Genomic DNA, 19,103 nt, shown 5'->3' on the forward strand with positions numbered 1-19,103 from the left:
CATGAAGGCCTGCTGTGACACAATGGAGCTATGGTTCAATGAGGTTCCATAAGCTCACTAGGGTCTCTTGGGTTCCATGCTGCATGCCTTTTTCACACAAGTTCCATCGACTGACAGTGGCTATCTGCATTGCATGAGACCCAGCTAGATCACATCAGAGCCTTGCTTTCATGAGGTTCCAATTCCTCACTAGGGTCTCCTGAGCTCCATGAGGCCCCACTGTGTCATACTGGAGCATTGGTTCCATGAGGTTCCAAACCCTCTCACTATGGTATCTTTGGTTCAATGAGGCTTCTCTGAGTCACAATAGAGCCCTTGTTCCATTGGGTTCCAAAACTGTGGGAAATAAGAAAAGCCTTACAGAATAAGAACCTTTTTTACCTTTGTTCAATCCTGTTCACTTCTGTTCACCAAAAGGCATTCTGGGAAGGTTCAGCTGCAGGTCGGATGGCCGGAGAGTGGGTTGGTGGTCACCTTGTGTGTGAGGCAGGGATTGGCTGGGGAGACATGTGGACACCACATGATCAGAGAGCTGATTGGGTAAAGGGACACGTCAATAGTGGCACTGCAGTGGTAGGCAGCCAATGTGTGCTCGTTTGGGTTAAGTTTTGGTGAAGTTTTGTGTATAAAAAGGCTCAGCTCGTTACAAGAAATGATCTTCGGAGCAAGCAAAGTAGCTCTGTGTGTCTTTGTTCTCCATGGCTATGGTAGATTTGGGGTTCACTCCCTGAAAAACATCAGTTCACCCAGAACTCTAAAACGAGTATGGACCTGTATGAACCAGCATCAACCAGTATAGACTGGTATAGGCCAGTATAGACCAGTATGAACCAGTACAGACTAGTAAGGGCTCTGCCAGTCCCTCCCAGTCTGCTTTTAACCCTTCCCAGTGCCCTTCCTATATAAACAATTAACCCCAAACTCCCTTTTAACCCTTTTTTTACCCCCTTTAAACTCTTCCCAGTATAAACCAGTGCCCTCCCAGTATAAACCAGTACAAACCAATATACACTAATCCCCTCCCAGTGCTCCCAGTCCACACAGGTTCCAGCAGGTGTCCACATTGGGAATGGCCGCCAGGCTGATGCTAGTCAGGGACAGCACTTGGGTGGGTGGCACTCCCTGTGGGGCAGGTAAATCCCAGTTCAAGCCTGTATAAACCAGTATAGTCCCAGTAAATCCCAGTTTCATCCAGTAACATCTAGTACCATTAAGGGCAACACCTGGGCATGGGGTGGCCCCTGCTGGACCATGCCACGCCCAAACCAGTATAAACCAGTATAGACCAAGGAAATCCCAGTGCCCTCCCAATCCTCTCCCAGTGCAGCCCAGTAACCCTCCAGGGATCTCCCAGTTCATCCCATCAACTCCCATTGACCTCCCAGTATGGCCCAGTTACCCCCCCCAGTTCAAACCAGTAACTCCCAGTTCATCCCAGTCCCTCCCAGTAACCCCCCAGTTCAAACCAGTGACCCCCCCCGTATAAACCAGTCACCTCCCAGTATGGAACAATAACATCCCAGTGATCTCCCAGTCCTTTCCAGTCCATCCCAGCCCAAAACCAGTATAAATCAGTATAAAAATCACCCTTCAAACCCTATTTATCCCTTTTTAAGATCCTTTAATCCCCTCCCAGTCGCCCCCCAGTATAAACCAGTACAAACCGGTACCCCCAGTAAGGTGTCCATGGCCTCCCAGTACTGCCTCAGTTTCTCCTCCCGCTGCTGGTACCAGGCAGAGTCTGGGGGGTGGAGCTTAGTTGCCCATGCTGGGACAGGGAACTGGGATGGACTGGGAGCACTGGGAGGGACTGGAAGGGAGTGGGAAGCTTCTGGGCAGCTACTGATGGGCACTAGGGGTCACTGGGAGGAGACTGGGACTAACTGGGAGGGACTGGGATGTGGCTGGGAGGGACTAGTGGCAACTGGGACATACTGAGAAGGAGTTTGTGGGCACTGAATGGGACTGGGATGTATTGGGAGGAACTGAGAAGTTACTGACTATAATGTTTTTGCCCGGGGTTTTGAGCCAATCTGATAAGCTCTCAACACCCAAACGTTATACCCCAGAATAGCACAGCATCCATTGGGAGGCATCAATGAGCAGGAGGCTGATGTGGCAGCGTCAGGAACAAAAAAGGTTTAATAAAAGGCAAAATAACAAACACAAAACCGAGCCAGGTTCACAGGTCCGTGCTCCTGGTAAAGACACCTCACAAAAGCGATTTGGCTTCTTTGTTCTCTCTTTTTCTACTAAATGGGTCAGGCAGGACCTTTTGGCTTGTGGCCAATTAGCTGTCCCCAAACTTGAGGTGAAGTTCAAAAGGTCCTATGAGGACCTGATCAGTGTAGAAAATTCTGGGCTTTTTCCTTTTGGGGAACAGAGGATAGTTCTGTCACTCTGTCCACAGGGGGCACATTCCTACAACTGGTGGACACTTTGGGGTACTGGGGGCCACCGGGAGGAGACTGGGAGTAACTGGAAGGGAACTGGGAGGGTCTGGGAGGGAAAGCTGGGAACACTGGAACAAACCAGGAGGGGAAACTGGGATCACTAGGACAAACTGGAAGGGAATTGGTCCAGACTTGGAAGGACAGGGAGGAGATTGGGGAGGACTGGGAGGCACTGCGAGATACTGGAAGGGGTTTAGAGAAACTGGGAGCAGTGGAGGGTACTGGGAGGGAACTGAGAGGGACTGGGAAGCACTGGGGGAAAACTGGGAGGGATTGGTGGGGACTGGAATGGACTGGGAGCACTGGGATGGACTAGGATGAACAGGGTGTTCTGGGAAGGGAACAGCAACAAACTGGGAAGATACTGGGGGTATTGGGAGGTGCTGGTGGCAACTGGGATGGACTGGGAAGGGGTTTGTGGGCATGGAGGGGACTGGGAGGGACTGGAATATACTGGGAGCTACTGGGAGGAGACTGGGATGGACTGAGAGAAACTGGAAGAGACTAGAGGGGATACTGGGAGCACTGGGATGTGACTGGCAGGGACTGGGAATTGGTTTGTGTGGACTGAAGAGGAGTGGGAGGGACTTGAATGTACTGGGACATACTGGGAAGTTACTGGGTGGCAATTGGTGGGCACTGGGAGGAGACTGGGAGTAACTGGAAGTGCACTGGGAGGGACTGGGATGCACAGAGAGAACTGGGAGGGGATTCGTGGGGACTGGGATGGACTGGGAGAAACTGGGTGGTTACTGAAGGGCACTGGGGGGTACTAGGGGCGCTGGGATGGACTAGGGTGCATTGGAAGGTTATTGGGAGGCACTGGGGAATGGGGGGGGGGGGGGGGGGGGAGGGGCGGCCTCCGGGCCCGACTGCTTCCATTCCCGCGGGGGAGGGGGGGGAGCTGTTCCGTAACCATTTCCTGTGCTCGGCGCGGGGCGTCCGGGACCTGCAGGCAACGCCGAGGCTCAGGGGGGTCCCGGCGGAGCCCAGCGGATCCTGGGGTCGTTCCGGTGATCCCGGTCCCCGTGAGATCCCCCCCGCCCCGACCCGACCCCAGGAGCCACCGGCGCGGCGGCGGCGGCTGAGGGCGGTGCGGGGCTGCCGGAAGTGGCGGCGCCGCGGGGCATGCTGGGACACATCGGCCGCCGCCGCGGGGCATGCTGGGACACATCGGCCGCCGCCGCGGGGCATGCTGGGACACATCGGCCGCCGCCGCTCTCCGTTCTCCACGGCAGGCCTCAGCGTTGGCGTGGGGCAGCGCACGACGAGGGAGGTGATGAGGGGGAAAACGCTGGATGGGTCGGTGTGGGTGTGTGTGTGAAATTAATCCACGATGTCAGTGGTTTATGTCCAAAAAGGAGACAGAGGAGTCCCGTAACTATTCGAACAAAGGGAGAGGCCATGGGGCATTTCCTGTGGGGGTCTCTCCAATGGTTGGGTAATGCAGCCTCTCTTTTATCTTAATCTTGATCCCTGCTGCATCACCCTCTTCCTTTTTCCCACGGCTGAGGTAACCAGAAGGTACAGACTTAGCGAATCGCCTGCTCTATGGACCCCGCTTTCATTATATAAAAGAAAGAAAAACCTATTTATTATTTGACTAAGTCTTTGTTCTCATGCTCTAGATTCAGGAATTTGACAGGGCCTTGGCTGAGCAACAGTCTGTGTTGATCAGTAACATTCTGTAGAGCTAATAGCTTCTTTTGTTACTTCCCTGTCTCTGAGTTCATGGCCCTATCCCCAAGCAGATTCACACGGTCTGTTTGTAAAGACACATTCATCTTATTTCTTTCAATCCCTCCTCTTTTATATTCTTAGTAATTGTCTTTACAAACCTTAATTACCATTGATTTAATCTTTTCTTCCTGGGTCGTCTTTGACCCAGTGACATAATTCTCTGTCCTTGAGTTGTTTAATTTTCCACAAACTCCTCCTTTTTATATTAATAGATAATATAATACCATCTGATATTGAAATGTTCCATTTCTCATCTGACTGGATTTTATTCCATCTGCCTCAATATTTGCAACAATCATAAGAAGGGCAGTTGGGGGTCCAACAGTCTAAACCCAAAGGTAAGGTTTATTCACAAATGCTTTTTCCTGCATCTACGCCCCATCCTTTTTAGGCAATAAACACCTCTTTCAGAACAACGAAACTGCTATGGACTTCCTTCCTCATCCCAAAATCCCGTTCCATTATGGACCTCACTCGGGGTGCTGACCCACCATTTAGGTTCGGCTTGGCTGGCCACCCATGGCCACTCTTCAGATCCTCCTGCCCCTCCTGACCCTTAACAATTGCTAAAGTTAAGAACTTTTGCTGCTTCTTCTCCTAAGGCTGCAAATTGTTTCTCCCACCTCTGGCCCAACCCTAACTGACAATATAAACTAGTAAGGAAAATATTCTAATAGTGTAATCTAATTATTTAGTCAAATTCTCACATTGTCTTCCCCACCACCTGTGGCGACTGAAGGCACAGAAACAATTTAACATAAAGAAAACAGTGACAATAAGAATTGTCCCAGCAGTGGCTGGAGACGCCAGAGGAGGGTGGGCAGGCAGAGGATTTGAGCAGAGGATGTGTGGGCAGGCCCAGGGCCTTGGCCCGCTCTGGAGCCCTGGCTGCTGCTGCGTTGCCTTCAGTGCAGGCTCAGGGGCGGCCTCCCATCCTCCTGCTGCGGGCGGGAAGTGCAAATCTCCGGGGCTTCGGAGCCCTTGAGCCCAGGCTGAGTGGTCCCCCGTGTTCAGCTGTGCTGGCGGCTGTTTCTGGCCTCAGGGACGCTTGGCATGGGCCCCTTGGCCACCAGTGCTGCTGCTTTGCACTCCTTAGGCAGGAGCCGATGTCCCGGCTGGGTGTTGGGAACAGCCAAGTGCCAAGGCAGGCTCTGTGCCAGCCCAGCTTCCTGTGGGAGAGATTTCCCAGGAGACAGGATTCTGGCCACAGCCTGCCTTAAATGTACATCCCTTATCTGCACCCTGCACTAGGTGGAGAATTACCAGGGCAAGGAGTTCCAAACATAAATTGCAAGGGAGATAATTGAATATCTGCCCTGGGTCTGGCTCTTCTTCTTGCCAAAGCCAATGGCAAAAGCCGTACCCATGGCATCTTGGTTTCTATCACCAGCTTCCAAAGGTGTTTCTTTATTTATCACAAGTACACACGCTGCCTGTATGTACCTGACACGAAACACAGCTTTGTATCTCACAGTCCCCCCTCTGCTTGTATAAATTTTCATTTATATTACTCATTCGTGTCTGGGCTTCAAATCTGGCCAAAACTTTGTAAACTTTTCCTTTTTTGTCTTCTTTCTTTAATTTCATTATTTTGGCTATCTTAGCTGTTTTCTCAAATTGGCCAGCTTCTCATGTAGCCAATTCCAGGTCTGCAGGCAGCACAGCAACCTGCATGCTTTGAATAACTGAGTGGATTAGTTGGAGAAAACATGGAATAAGGCAAGGTAGAAACAACAACCCAGCTAATGAACACAATATCATGAACCCTATTTTATTCCACCAAGCTCCCCCTCTTATTCTTTGTAAATCATTTGGCTTGAGCAATATTTCTTGTTTACTTGCATCTTCTGGACTATGCTGGCAAAATAAAACAAGGGGATTACACAAGGAAGAAATATTAAAACAGTTGTAACACATAAAAGGAAAAATCTTAATTTCTTTTATCATCTCATCTCTAATACATTACTCCACCAGCTAGGTTTTAACATTGTTTTTCTAATTTTGGACTGCTACCTGGGTTTTTGTTGGTTTTTGGTTTTTTTATATATATATAATTTACTTTTTCTAGAATGACTTTTCTGTGGCTATCAATTTTCAACAATCTGATATATTTAAAACAAATCCATCTCTCTCCTTTTGGACATTCAATTCCCTGTCTATTACCAAATTTTCCTAAGTTTCTTGCAATCCAATAATTTTCTCCGTTTTGCCTACAGGTTCTTAATTAGGATGGGTTATAACAGTGGCTGTTGACATGGGTGTGTGTAATAAAAGAGGAACTTTGGTTTCTTTCCATGTGATGCTTTCTGTAGCATTTGTGACATGATCTTGCTGGTATCCCGGAAGGGAAAAGACAACAAATGAGGGACAGCAACAGGAATAACAGAGGTCCAGTATGGTGTATACTCCCACCTCCCATGCCTGTGGAGTTGCAACCCACAGTAGGGGTATTTGATCTTCTTGGTGGCGAATACAGAGGCCAATCTGGTCTTGCCCTCTATTTCCTTGTCACTTTCTCTTAGCTAATTTCCAGGCAAATCCCTAACTATGGTTTCTCACCTGTTCCTCAGGTACTTCTCATTCAACCGACAATAATAATTCCCATCCACAAAACAAAGTTATTATTTTAACACTTCTTGCAATAAGAGCATAAATTTTGTGAATCACAATACTAATTATTCCCACAATTCACACATTTACTTATAACCCAGCTAGCATGTCCAGTATCAGGATGAATCAAAAAAAAAGTAAACCAGTGATGTAAGCTTTGCCTTATTTCTTAATTAAGTGTTATTCTTTGTACATTTATTGGATAATTTGGGTTTTCCCAAACCATTACCACTCAATCCTGGTTTGAAAGTCAATTCGGTATCACCCGGTTTAAATGTGATAGTCCATCCTTCAGGTTCCTTCACAAGTCCTTTGATTTTGCTGGCATAAATTCACCCTCTTTTCATGGTTCAGACTACTGTTTCAGTTGTACCTGGACTGGACTTCCTAATAGCACAGTGTTAAAAGAAAAACAATACTGCATTAACTTTTACCATTAGCTTTCTTCAAAACTTCTGGGTTTAGCTAAAAGCTTTCTCCATAGCCGCCTCTTCTTCTTTTACCCAGCTGTGCTAACAGCTGCAGAGGCAAATTCTTTTTGTGAGATACAATTAGTTAAACAATAAAGGCCAGGCCGAATTTAACATGAGATGTATCACACCTATTGCTTTTTTTACCTTTTTGACACCATTTACCTGTTTTAACTTTACAGACCCATTCCTCAGAGCAAAAGCCTCCTCTTTTTAACAGCAAGCAAAACACACAAAATTTAAAAAAAAAACCAAAAAAACCCTTACTTAAAAAATTAAACCACTTTGTGAGGTTTGGAGAGTCAGCAATCTCTGCCTTGATTTTATCTCTTTTAGTGCTGGCCTTCCTCCCCCTCTTTTTCACAGCATTGCTGTCAAAGCTGTTCCTTGCTGTTCCCTCTCTTTCTCTTTTTCTCTCTCTCTTTCTCTTTTTCTCTCTTCCTTTTTCTCTCTCTCTCTCTCAACCCACTTGCTAGGGCCAAAGCTGCCATCCTGGACTCAGGACCCTGACAGTGTGGGAGCCACCCCAGCAGCTCTGCCACTGACCCAGCCCGCTCCCGGCCCGCAAACCTGTTTAATCTGAGCCCAGTACTGCCACCAGATCACCTCCGTGAATCGGTCCCAGCCGCAGCCCCAGAGACCCCGCTGCTCCTACGGGAGCAGTCAAACACCTCCCGACCTTGACAACCCCAAATTTGGCATCCTGGGTGCTCCTGACATTCTTTTTCTTTCCTTAGTCTGCATATCCTTTTTTGCTTTCAAGGAGGGCCCATTCTGCTAAACCTTTTCCGGGCCCCAGTTTGGCATTGAGCAGTCTCCTAACAACCATGTGTTAAGACCCTTCCCTGCCTTTTATGCAGAAACCTCATTCACACTTCTGCTCTCTTCTAGCACCAAAACATCACCATTCCACCTTCCAACATCTCAGAGTCCACTAACCACCCCCCTTCTTCAACGTCCCTCTTTCTTCTCTTCTTACTTTCTTTTCCTTACCTTTTCCTTTCTTTGATTCAACACATCTCAAACTGTACAAGATGTACACACAACTAGTTTACTTCTTTTTATAGCTTCCTCCTCTTGAGAAATATAGCTTTTTGGCAGTTGCTCTTGAATTTCTGCTATAGTCTTCAGTTGGATAGTCTCTTTTAATTTAAAAGCTGCCTCCTTTGCAGCTTGATCAGCTGTGTTATTTCCTCTTACTAAATAGCTTGACCCTCGTTGGTGACCTTTTTTTTACATGTACTACTGCTATTCTCTTAGGTCCTTTCAGGGCTTCAAGCACTCTAATTATTAACTCTTGATGGATCAGTTTTTTCCCTTGAGTATTTATCAAACATCTTTCCATCCAGATTTTTCCAAACGTGTGTACAATTCCAAAAGCATATTTTGAGTCTGTATAAATAGTCCCCACCTTATCTTTTAAAAGTTCTAAAGCTCAGTATAAAGCTAATAATTCACAAGCTTGAGCTGACCAGCTAGAACTTATTTTTCCTCTTTCTATTACAGACATGTTTCCTCCTTCTACAATAGCATATCCTGAACTTCGTTTCCCTTCTATCACCCTCTTTTACTGCAGCCATGAAAACCTTAGCTTAAACTTTCACCTTCTCTTCCTCTCTTTGCACATAAACTTTTTGTGTTTCCCTTAACAATTCTTGCAAACCTCTCTTCTGCCATCCATCTAACTCTTCAAGTTTCTTTCTAATATCTTCCCACAATTTTGCCACCAACTGAGTTTTGATTAATGCTTCCCCCATAGCTGTATCAGGATCCAATCCTGAATACATTTGTATACTCTTCCTTATTCTTTTTCACATTTATTCCACAATTTTAACATTACCCCAAGGGGGCTGTCCTGGGGTGTATCTGGCAAACTGCTCCCTCTTTTTCCGGTACCTTCAGTACCTCTATTATCCAGCTGGTTCATACCAGCTCCTGGGTTTTTGCTTTGGCATTTACCCATTTCATCCTAACAGGTGTTCCCTCACTTGCCTCGACCACACTTGTTCAAAACTTGGTCATTTCTTGTCAAGGATTTCTATACTAAAAAGTCCCTTCTACCAGTACTGCCTCCCGCCTCTGATTTACTAAGAAAAATCCCCCCTGACTATTATTGCATCCCGCCCCCGACCTTTTATATACATAAAATCCTCCTTTGCTCGCTTTGTCACTTCACCTGCCGTTCCCCTCACGAGGATACGGAACCGAGGTTAGAAGAACTCCTCAATCACTTCGTGACCAGGTCACATCTCACACACACACCATTCACACTCTTTCACGTCTACACCCGTTCTTATCCCACCTAACCAAGTGATAATTACAGCCTCCTTTTCTCGCCTGGGTCTTCGTGCCCGAGTTATTACAGGTGAATTTACTGCAGTCTACTCCGGGAGCACAAAATTCTTTTGCTCATAATTTACCTTAGAAATTTCCTCTCCCTGAAAGATTCCCCAGTCACTCAGGGCCACCTGAGGCAAAAGCCTCCAAGGTGGGGCGCCTCCCTGAGATCAGGAGTCTCCCCCAATGGATTTGGAAATTTTCCCGGCCAACGCACCAAATCTGTTATAAATAAGAAGCTTGACTAGGCCAATATTCAAGCAGCAATCAATTTATTAATTAATGTGGTAAAGTATGAGCAAAACAGCGCTGGGTACAGTGGGGGAAGTTTTCCCTCCAGCTGCACACCAGTGGTTGGGGCGTACAGATATTTATAGGGGTACACATAAGCTTTTCTCAGCAGTTTCTATTCCCAATTTTTACGTCACAATTCTATACACTATTGTGAGTTAGTTTTTCTCAGGATGTACCCCAGAAAGGAGTATCCCCAGATGGTGGGGTCCGACTTCCGAAAGAAGAAAGAGGTCTTCCAGCTGGTGCGGTCCAGACTCCAGATGTGGGTCCACCTTTTAATTGCAAAGACTATAAATCTCATAGCAGTGATGTCCAGCTTCCCTTGGTCAAAGCTATCAATCCTTGAGTTGATGTTCATCTTCCTTTCTCAAGCTGCTTTTTACTGTTTTGCTAAGGTGTTGAGATAAGCATATTTCCTTTACATATATTCTAAAGCTATAGTTTCAAAGCTCCTTACTACAAGCAGTGTTCTAAAATTATACTTCAAAAGGTTATTATTGCAAAGCTGTTTAATGCTTAGCTATGTGCAGAAAGTTCCTGTCCAGCAGCAACATCCTTAAAGCTTTAATTCAGATGCAATAAAGGTTAATTGCAAACAAAGGATAAGTTCAAAGGCCTTCTTCCATGCTTTACTCCCTCAGTTATTTTTTAGAATTCATCCTTTAATTGTCCCATGATCAGTTTCCACACATATCACAATCACAAGTACACACGCTGCCTTGTATGTACTTGACACGAAACACAGCTTTGTATCTCACACTCATGATCCCATATCTTCAAATTATTTGTTCCAAAAATATTTTAATAACTGATCCTGTAGTTGCTGAAGCAGATGGAAATGCTTCTGGCCACCCTGTTAGCTGACATTCTATTACCAGAAGATTTTTAAGCCTTCCCACTTGGGGCATTCTGGTAAAATCCACCTGGCATCTTTGGAAGGGGCATACAGCCCACGGCCTCCCTCCTCTGGCAAGTTTCTTTTTAACTTGGTGTTGTGAGAAACAACTGCTCACTTTTAAAATTTAAAAGGTTTATTAAACCTTGACAAAAATACAACAAAAGGACTACATGAGGAACAATTTGCAGCACTGGGAACTGCCCTCATGGATACCATATGGCCACTTCATCTTCAAGATGGATGCCCCTGGGGGTTGCATCAGCCAACCCTGGCCCCTCCCAAAGTTGGTCAGTCAGCTCTTCTTTGCCATTTACTAGTGGAGACTGCTTTCTTGTGACTTGATTGGAGGTCAGATGTTGCCATGCCACACTCCCTAAGCATCAAGCTTTTTCATTCCCAACTGCCCCATGCAAGGGAGACGTGCATGTCTTCTTTCTACCTGTCTTAAACAGCAATACAGAGGGGGAAAAGGGAACTATGGGGAGAACAGAGGACATCTAAACTAGAATAACATAACTATACATGACTAAAGCTTTCCTTAATATTTACACAATGGTCATCCTTTAATTGCGAGAGCCAATCATCTCATTATCTACCTATAACAGTGTTTTGGGGAAGGTTTTTTATGTCATATAGTTTTTGGGGCTCATTGTTTTGTTTTGTGTCTGGGGTGGTTGCTGCTCCAGGAGCATTGCAATGAGTGGGAGCCAGGTTGGGGTTTCCAGAAAGAGTTGGGGGCAGGGTGTGGGGCAGCCCCTTTCCTTCCTGGCCAGCTGTTGGAGTGGCCACACCGCTGGTGTTTCTGACCAGGGATCCTGCTGCTTCTGTGGGTTCTGTCTGTTTCTTTTTGTTTCTTTTCCTTTGGCACTGTGACTGGGCTTGCTGGCTTGCTTCTCTGTTTCTCTGCTGCTTGGGAGCCCAGAGCCAGTGTGTGCTGTGCCAGGAGTGGGAACACCCCGTTCCCCACCGGGGGCTGCCTCCTCTGCACAAGTCTGGACCCCAGGACCAGCCATTGCCGGTGAGAAATTGTGGGGAGCAATTCCCTGTCCAGCCCCACTGTTCTCTGCCACTGCTTCAGAGCTTCTTGACAGACTGTAACCCAGCACCCCTGTGGACACCCCACAGCTTCAGGAAGGGCCCTGGAGTTTCTGCTGCCTCTCGCTTGCTGCCCCTGGTGAGCCTGCCCTGCCGTTCCAGCTTGCTGCTCCTGAAGTTCCAGCTATAGCTCCTGTTGCTATCCAGAGGGGGCTCTGGGACCAGCTGCCCTGGGGGGTTTGTAAAGGAAATACCTTTTCCATCCGTTAATTTCAAAATTATAATAATTATGAGGGAAGGGGGTCATATTCTCCATTCCAAGGTTCCAGCCTTCCTTGGCCAACACCTGTCTTTCAAACCTTGGTGTTAGCACAAATCAAGCAACCTTCAGGAGCTTGTTTTGCCATACCAAAAATACCCAAGGGCAGGACATCTTGAGGAAGCTTCTGCCAGTCCTCAGGAACTCCAAGGACTCCCTGCATGGAGCTGTTTCAATATTTGTAAGGCTGGAGGTTTTGGTATCCATCCCTGGCAGCCTAGAGCGGGGGGGGGAGTCTGGAGATGAGCAGGGTCCAGGAGATGAAAGGCATGCCAGGAGAGGTGTGAGCCCTGAGTGCCTGGGGTGGTGGGAGTCTGGGACCCCTGGGAGCCAAAGCAGAATCCAGGTAGAAGGGGTTTGTGGGACCTGGAAAACCCTCCAGGCATCCCAAATCAGGACCCCAGAGTGGGGAAATCCACAGGACCCCCAGCAGCCCCAAGAAGGGAGGCCTCAGAACCTCAAAGTGAGGAGATTAGAAAGGGAGAGGCTTTTTTGGGATTCACTCTTGATTGTTGGAGGTTTTATGGACACCAGACACCTGGTGACTTCTAGAGATGGAGTTGGGCAGGAGGAACACCCAACCCAAGGCACTCACACCTTGTTTACCCCCAAAACCAGGATTTCTCATTCTCAAAGCTTGGCCAGATGAGAAGGAGGCTGCGAGGAAGATGCCCTGGGACCCCCCAGCAGGTGAGGAGGAAGTCACTGCCCCTTTCCCCCTCTCTCTTGCTCCATCTCCCAGCCCAGCATGGCCCCTGGCTGCAGGACAACCCCACTGCTGACACTGTCCTGCTGGGGACGCATTGGGAGTATGTCTTGCCCCTTCCTTCTGGCACAGAGGCAAATCCCATCCTCTCCTTGTCCTTTCTCTTCCAGACAAGGAGCAGAGGACGGAAACCAGGGAGGACAAATCCCTACAGCAGGACCTTGTAGAAGATGGCCTTTTCAGTGGCTCCACAGCACAGGAATCCAACGGGAAGGAAAAGCCCCAGAGATCCCACACAAGGAGGGGCTCCAAACCCAGCCCAGGGTGCTCTGAGGAGGAAAGACCTACCCTGTGCCAGGAAGGTGGACAGAGCTTCAGCCAGAGCTCAGACCTGGTGGTCCCTGAGCACCATCAAAGTAGGGAGAAGTCATACAAGTGTGGGGAATGTGGGAGGAGCTTCAGTCACAGCTCCAACCTGAAAAAACACCAGAGGATCCACACTGGGGAGAAGCCCTACAAGTGTGGGAAATGTGGGAAGAGCTTCAGCCGTAGCAACAACCTGGCCCGTCACGAGATGATCCATGATAATGAAAGGCTTTGCAAGCGCTCTGAATGTGGGAAGAGCTTCAGAGAGACATCCAAACGGATCCAGCCCGAGATAAACTGTGCTGGGGAACAGCCCTATGTGTGTGAGGAATGTGGGAAGAACTTCAGCCGGAGATCCAACCTGGTCCGCCACAAGAGGATCCACACTGGGGAGAGGCCCCACAAATGTCCCAAATGTGGGAAGAGCTTCAGCCAGAGCACCCACTTGGATGTCCACCAGTGCACTGATGCCAGGGAACAGCCCAACAAGTGTGAGAAATGTGGGAAGAGCTTCAGGAATATTCACAACCACCTGTGTGTGGAAACCAGGGTATGTGACAGCTACAAGTGCTGGGAATGCGGGAAGAGCTTCAGCCAGAGGTCCCACCTGACAGTCCACATGCGCACTCACACTAGGCAACAGCCCTACAGGTGTGAGGAATGTGGGAAGAGCTTCAGCGATCGCTCCAACCTGAACCACCACCGGAGGATCCACACTGGGGTACGGCCCTACCTATGTGAGGAATGTGGGAAGAGGTTCTCCAGGGGGTCTCACTTGTCCGAGCACCGACAGAGGCACGGGTAAGGGAAGCTCCGCTAATGCCCCGACTGCAGGAAGAGCTTTGGCTGATGGTCCAACTTCATAACCTAAAACCTCACCATTTTAATTGCCATTTGGGAGGGGAATTTGGTGTTTGGGAGATATTCCGGAGGATTTGATGGTTCTGGGGTGTTTGGCAGAATTTTCTCCATCATGTTATGTTTGAAAAGCCAGGAGGGATAGATGTCTCATCTCAAAACCACTCAATCTCACTTAAAACTATTAAATCCCATCCCAAAATGGCTCAATCCCAGCCCAAAATTACTCAATTCCACAGCTTCTCAGGGTGGGATGGGGTTGGAAGGGGGTTGGGAGGAATGGACTGGGGAAAGTAGGGCTTGGGAAGGGGCTCCTGATATCCAGGAGGAGTGAGGTGGGTTTGTATCGGGATTGGGAGGGTGGGGCAGGGTCTGAATGAGACAACCAAAGGTTGGGGATGATGAAGGGATGAGGAACCCTGGGGCATTCCACGTTCCTGAAGGGATTTTGGGGCATCCCGCATTTTGGAAGTGGTTTGGGGGTACTCTCCAATTCTCAGGTGGTTCCTGAGAGCATCTCCATGGAGCCCCATTGCCAGGGGTGGTTGCCATAGGCATGAGCTCTGAACTGTAGCCAGAGTCCGTTGCCTCGGTGTTGGAGAGCAGAGAAATGATGAATGGCCCCAAACATGTCCAGTGTGAATTGGGGGGGCAGAGCAAGTTCTGCGTAGGTGGGGATAGTGGCTGCCAAGCCACTGGCACCCCAAAAATCCCACCTATGAGAGGGACCAGAGCAGGTGAAGGCCATGACACAAGTGTGACACTGACATGTCCCACAGCAGCTGAGCACTAGCGCTAGCTGGCACTAGATCCAAGGCCATGGCTGTGGATATTTCTCTCCTTTCTCTCTCTCTCTCTGGCTCTGTCTCTCCCTCTCACTCTTCTCCTGACTTCTTCTCAAAATCTGGATAACTTGAAGTTGGATGGGCTAGAGTTTGCTAAGTCAGTGCTTTGTGAAGTGCCTTACCATAATTCCAGGATTAATATAAGTTATAAGCTAAATTAAATACTACCCCTCTGTAAATTGTTAAGTCATAAGTTAGGTTAAATATTGTTAAGTTCTGTTCCTTTGCTAAATTGTTATGCTTAAGGTATAAGTTAAGGTGCAAGTAATGTCCTGTTAAGTTTGATTGCTGTTAAGCTTTTAGCCATATTCCTTTTATCCTTGCCCTCACTGTCCTTTTGTCACATGTACCTAAACACACATGGACAGTTCCTGGTTCATTTCTGTTTTGATTGCCTGGATTTTGTTTGGTTTTGTTGTTGCTTTGTTTCTTTGCTGTGCCTGAAGTCTCCAGTCACAGGTAGAGTGACTTCCCAACGAACTTTGTCGTGCCTCACCACCTGTGCTTCTAATTGATGATTTTTGTCAAATATGCAAATTTGCTAAACTTATAAAACTATTTACACCATGATGGGGTGGGCATTTTGTGGACATCTTCCATATTTGCCCCTTGGAGGCCTCAAATAAAGGCCAGCCTTTATATTACCTCCTATACTAATATTACCTCCAAAGGGTGGTATTTCATTTCTAAGGCTTTTAAGGCATCAGTTTTTCTGGCACCTCAGATGGGACTGGACCCAGCAGTCTCCCTCTGGACCAGAAACATCTTGCAAGGAATTCTTTCCTGCTGAAGTCTTTTAAGAATTTCCCCGCAGTGACCTGAGGGGTGAGGAACCATGGTCCCAGGACCCCACAGGAGGTAACATAAAAGCAGCTCTTTTTGCTGGGTAGTGTGAAATTGTGTATTTGTTTGTTTTCAGGAAAATTGAGGCTCTTAGAAACCAAATTGTGACATTTTACAGGATCCCACCTGTTTCTTAAGGTTTGTTAGGCCACTTATTCTGTCCCAGTGTGGTGTGGAGAGGGAATTTGCTTTTGGGGTTGTTTCTCAAGGGTTTTTTTTTTCCCTTTCATCACTTTTTCTAACTCTTCTACAGCCACGGTGGGCAAAGGCAGAGGCGGAATCCAAAGGCTGATGTCACCTTGGTAGCTGAAAGCTGAGACCTTTCTTCCAACCTTTAAAATATTAATTAGGAAAACACTGGGTGATTCATCAGCTTCTAAGAAGGATCTATTGGAATTTTGCAAAGTGTGGAGAATAACAGATAGTTTAGGATGGTTTACTGAATTAAATTTAAAAAATACCTTCTGTATCCCTATGAATAAGAAAGGCCAAGGACTGAGCAAAGCAAAGAAGGTAAAAATATGGACTAATTCTGAATATGCATTTAATGTTGTCAGTGAGGTCATCTGGAAAAAAAGAGGAGTGGCAACTGTTCAAGGTCATGGAATTGAACACACAACACACTGAACAGATCCATGCACTGCTACAGAGTATTTAAAAGTCTAGAGAAGCAGCCTTTATGCATTGCAAGATTCATCAAAATGGGGAAGCAACTCATGAATTAGAGAATCTTTTTGTTGATAAAATAGTAAAAGAAGCAAGAAAAGGCATCTTAACAGTGGTGCCACAGAAGGAAATCAATTCCTCAAGGTTTGCCCCAAGATGTGATCAAAAGAACCATCAGTTTTCTGGCACAAAGGTTGAAATCAAGGAAAGTGAATGGACTGTTACACCAGAGGGACAGACTGTAGTCCCACCTCAGCAAGAACATAAAAAACACTTTGCAAGGGAACAAGAAACCTTTTGAAACATCTGAAGAAAGCAGTAACAGAAAGGGAAAAAACTGATATTGTACAATCTGTAACAAATGTGAAATCTTCTCTAGAACCCACCCAAACATGAGCAAAAGAGTCGTGTTAGAAATAACAGAGGCAGGGGATTCTGCTGGACATTGTTGGCAAGTAAATTCTACTGAGTTACCACCCAAAAAGGATACAGGTATGTATTAGTGTTAGGCGATACCTTTAGTGGATGGTCTGAGGCTTACCCCTGTCGCACCAACACAACAAAAGGAGGTGATGGATATTTTACTAAATCATATAATTCCAGTGTTTGGGGTTCCTTTGGAGTTGGTCCCCCTGTGATTGGAGATGTTAGTCAAATGTTGGGAATTGTATGGGATCTATAAATTCTCTACACACCACAGATAAATGGTAAGACTGCATGTGTGACTGGAATGCTCAAAACAGAGATTAATAGAATTTGTTGGAAACATCCATGACATGAGTTCAAGTCTTACCCATAGCCTTACTGAGAATCCACATACAACCAAAGTGTTGCAGTAAGGTAGAAAAATTATTTTAAAAGGCCTCATAAAATCAGGCCTGCTCTGTTAGATCAGTGGCTGACTTTGTCAAACTAGAACTTTGCTAGCTAGTACAAGTTCCCATGCGAAAGCAATCCTGCTGTGAACAGTTCATTAACATAACAATTTATTCCTGGGTGAAAAACAACTAGCGCTTGCATAAACATTAAATCTATCCCATGCGGACCAATAAAGAAAATATGTAAACAATTTAAGAGTAGAGAGATTTGATGGACAAGTAAAATATCTCTTACTAACCAATAAAGTAATTGGCAAGAAAGCTACTAACCAATTGGAGTCACACACGAGGTCTGTAAAACTGTATAACAACTAGTTACTTGAATAAAGAATAAGCTTTTCACCATGAAGAAAATGAAGTCTTGTGTGATTTATTCTGATACCAAAGCAAAAAGACATAAGTCCTAACGAAACTTGGCATGGCAGGCCATATCAAATTGTATATATTATATAAAGAATATACATATATATATAATTATATATATATTCTTCAAAAGAGGATTTCATATATGAGGGGGAAAATTAACTTACAGAGGGATTTAATTGTTTGAAGTTCCACTTTGCAGAAGCTCCAGAGATTTGTCATGTTGTCCAGAGAAATCTCTGCTCCTGAAACAACTGGAAAACAGAGACTGACACAAATCAGGATGATGTGGTTTAAATTGTTCTTTTTGTGCTTGTTATCTGCGCAGTTGGTAACCATGACTCAAGTTTGGCCCCAAAATTTGCATGCAAATTTAGCCCAAAATGTATGCAAAAGCTCTTCATAAGAGCAACTTGTCAGAGTGATACTGGATATGTGAGAATCTGGCCTGGTAAGTTTGCCCCTAGATAAAGATCGGGCCTGTGCTCTTGGGGCTGTAATTCCACACATAATATTTGATCACATTAAGGATTATTGGACACAATGAAAGGCAAAACTTCAAATGCAATTTCAGCCTTACAAGAAGAAGTCCATGATTTTTCTGGTATAGTTTTACCAAACAGGATAAGTTTCAATTTCCTACTAGCCACAGAATTATTAATACTGTAGTTCTTATGTAGATCAGAGTGAAAGAATTATTAAAGATTTGATTGAAATTTGAAAGCAAACTCAAATTCTACACCAGGTAGCTTTCAAAAGTCTTGTTGAACTTTGGATGTACCTTCAGTACACTCACTTCATGGTTACTGAACTGAGCTTGAATAAAAAGTGTATAGTTGACATCTGTATTACATGATGGTGTGGTTAAATATGGAGCAAACTAGACAACATAGTCTCTAAAAAAGGAAAATTATGCAGAATTTCTGCCTTTTTTCTTTTATATGGTCTCAGCATTCTTTACTCATTTACAATAACAAACAGCTACATTTGTAGCTCTGTAGTCTGTTATTGTAGCTTAGCTTCATTATTTCCCTACACAGAAAAACAAAACACATTTCAAAGCCCCTATCCTATCTTGGTTCTCCTTAGAAACCAAGGTCAAAACCAGCTCTTCAGGACAAATTTTCATAAACAAAGTACAGTCCTGTTGGAGGGTGTCCTAGGGTGACTTTACGATGCTTGTATCCCCAGTCATGTGTTTTGTTTACACTAGATATTCTATTCTGTGCCTTCAAGACTGGCTGGGAGCGAAAGCGAGGAGAAGAAGCACAGAGCTTTTGTTATCAGCCTCACTTCTCCACATTCAGCTGGACTGTTGATGTCTAGGCACAGATGGAGCAGAACAACACGCTCCTCTTGCTTTTTAGTTAGTTAGTTAGTTTAGCTAACTGAGGCAGTCTGAGTTTTCCCTGGACTGTTTTT

At 46.1% G+C, this 19,103-nt stretch overlaps 1 protein-coding gene and 1 long non-coding RNA gene across 10 annotated transcripts; one reads left to right on the forward strand and one right to left on the reverse strand.

The window, feature by feature from the left end:
• Positions 1-374: 374 nt before the first annotated feature.
• LOC119696654 lies at positions 375-3,207 on the reverse strand. Its single transcript, XR_005255637.1, has 3 exons — positions 1,671-3,207; positions 1,003-1,122; positions 375-497 (listed from the first exon to the last, which is right to left on the reverse strand). It is a non-coding gene; the product is annotated as an uncharacterized LOC119696654 (long non-coding RNA).
• Positions 3,208-3,371: 164 nt separating this feature from the next.
• Positions 3,372-17,667, forward strand: LOC119696598 (zinc finger protein OZF-like). 9 transcript variants are annotated; one of them, XM_038126369.1, is made up of 7 exons: positions 3,372-3,593; positions 3,658-3,729; positions 11,746-11,820; positions 11,928-11,976; positions 12,775-12,846; positions 13,033-14,029; positions 16,028-17,667. In XM_038126369.1, the coding sequence occupies exons 1-7, from the start codon at positions 3,582-3,584 to the stop codon at positions 16,089-16,091; spliced, it is 1,341 nt and encodes a 446-aa protein (XP_037982297.1). In that variant the 5' UTR covers positions 3,372-3,581; the 3' UTR covers positions 16,092-17,667. The 9 variants fall into 9 exon arrangements, with proteins under 9 accessions (XP_037982297.1, XP_037982298.1, XP_037982305.1 ...); XM_038126370.1 differs by having other exon boundaries at positions 3,372-3,570; positions 3,635-3,729; XM_038126376.1 differs by lacking the exons at positions 3,372-3,593; positions 3,658-3,729 and adding an exon at positions 4,442-4,531.
• The last annotated feature ends 1,436 nt before the right edge of the window (positions 17,668-19,103 follow it).

Source organism: Motacilla alba, unplaced genomic scaffold, assembly GCF_015832195.1.
Source record: "Motacilla alba alba isolate MOTALB_02 unplaced genomic scaffold, Motacilla_alba_V1.0_pri HiC_scaffold_34, whole genome shotgun sequence".
NCBI lineage: Eukaryota > Metazoa > Chordata > Aves > Passeriformes > Motacillidae > Motacilla > Motacilla alba.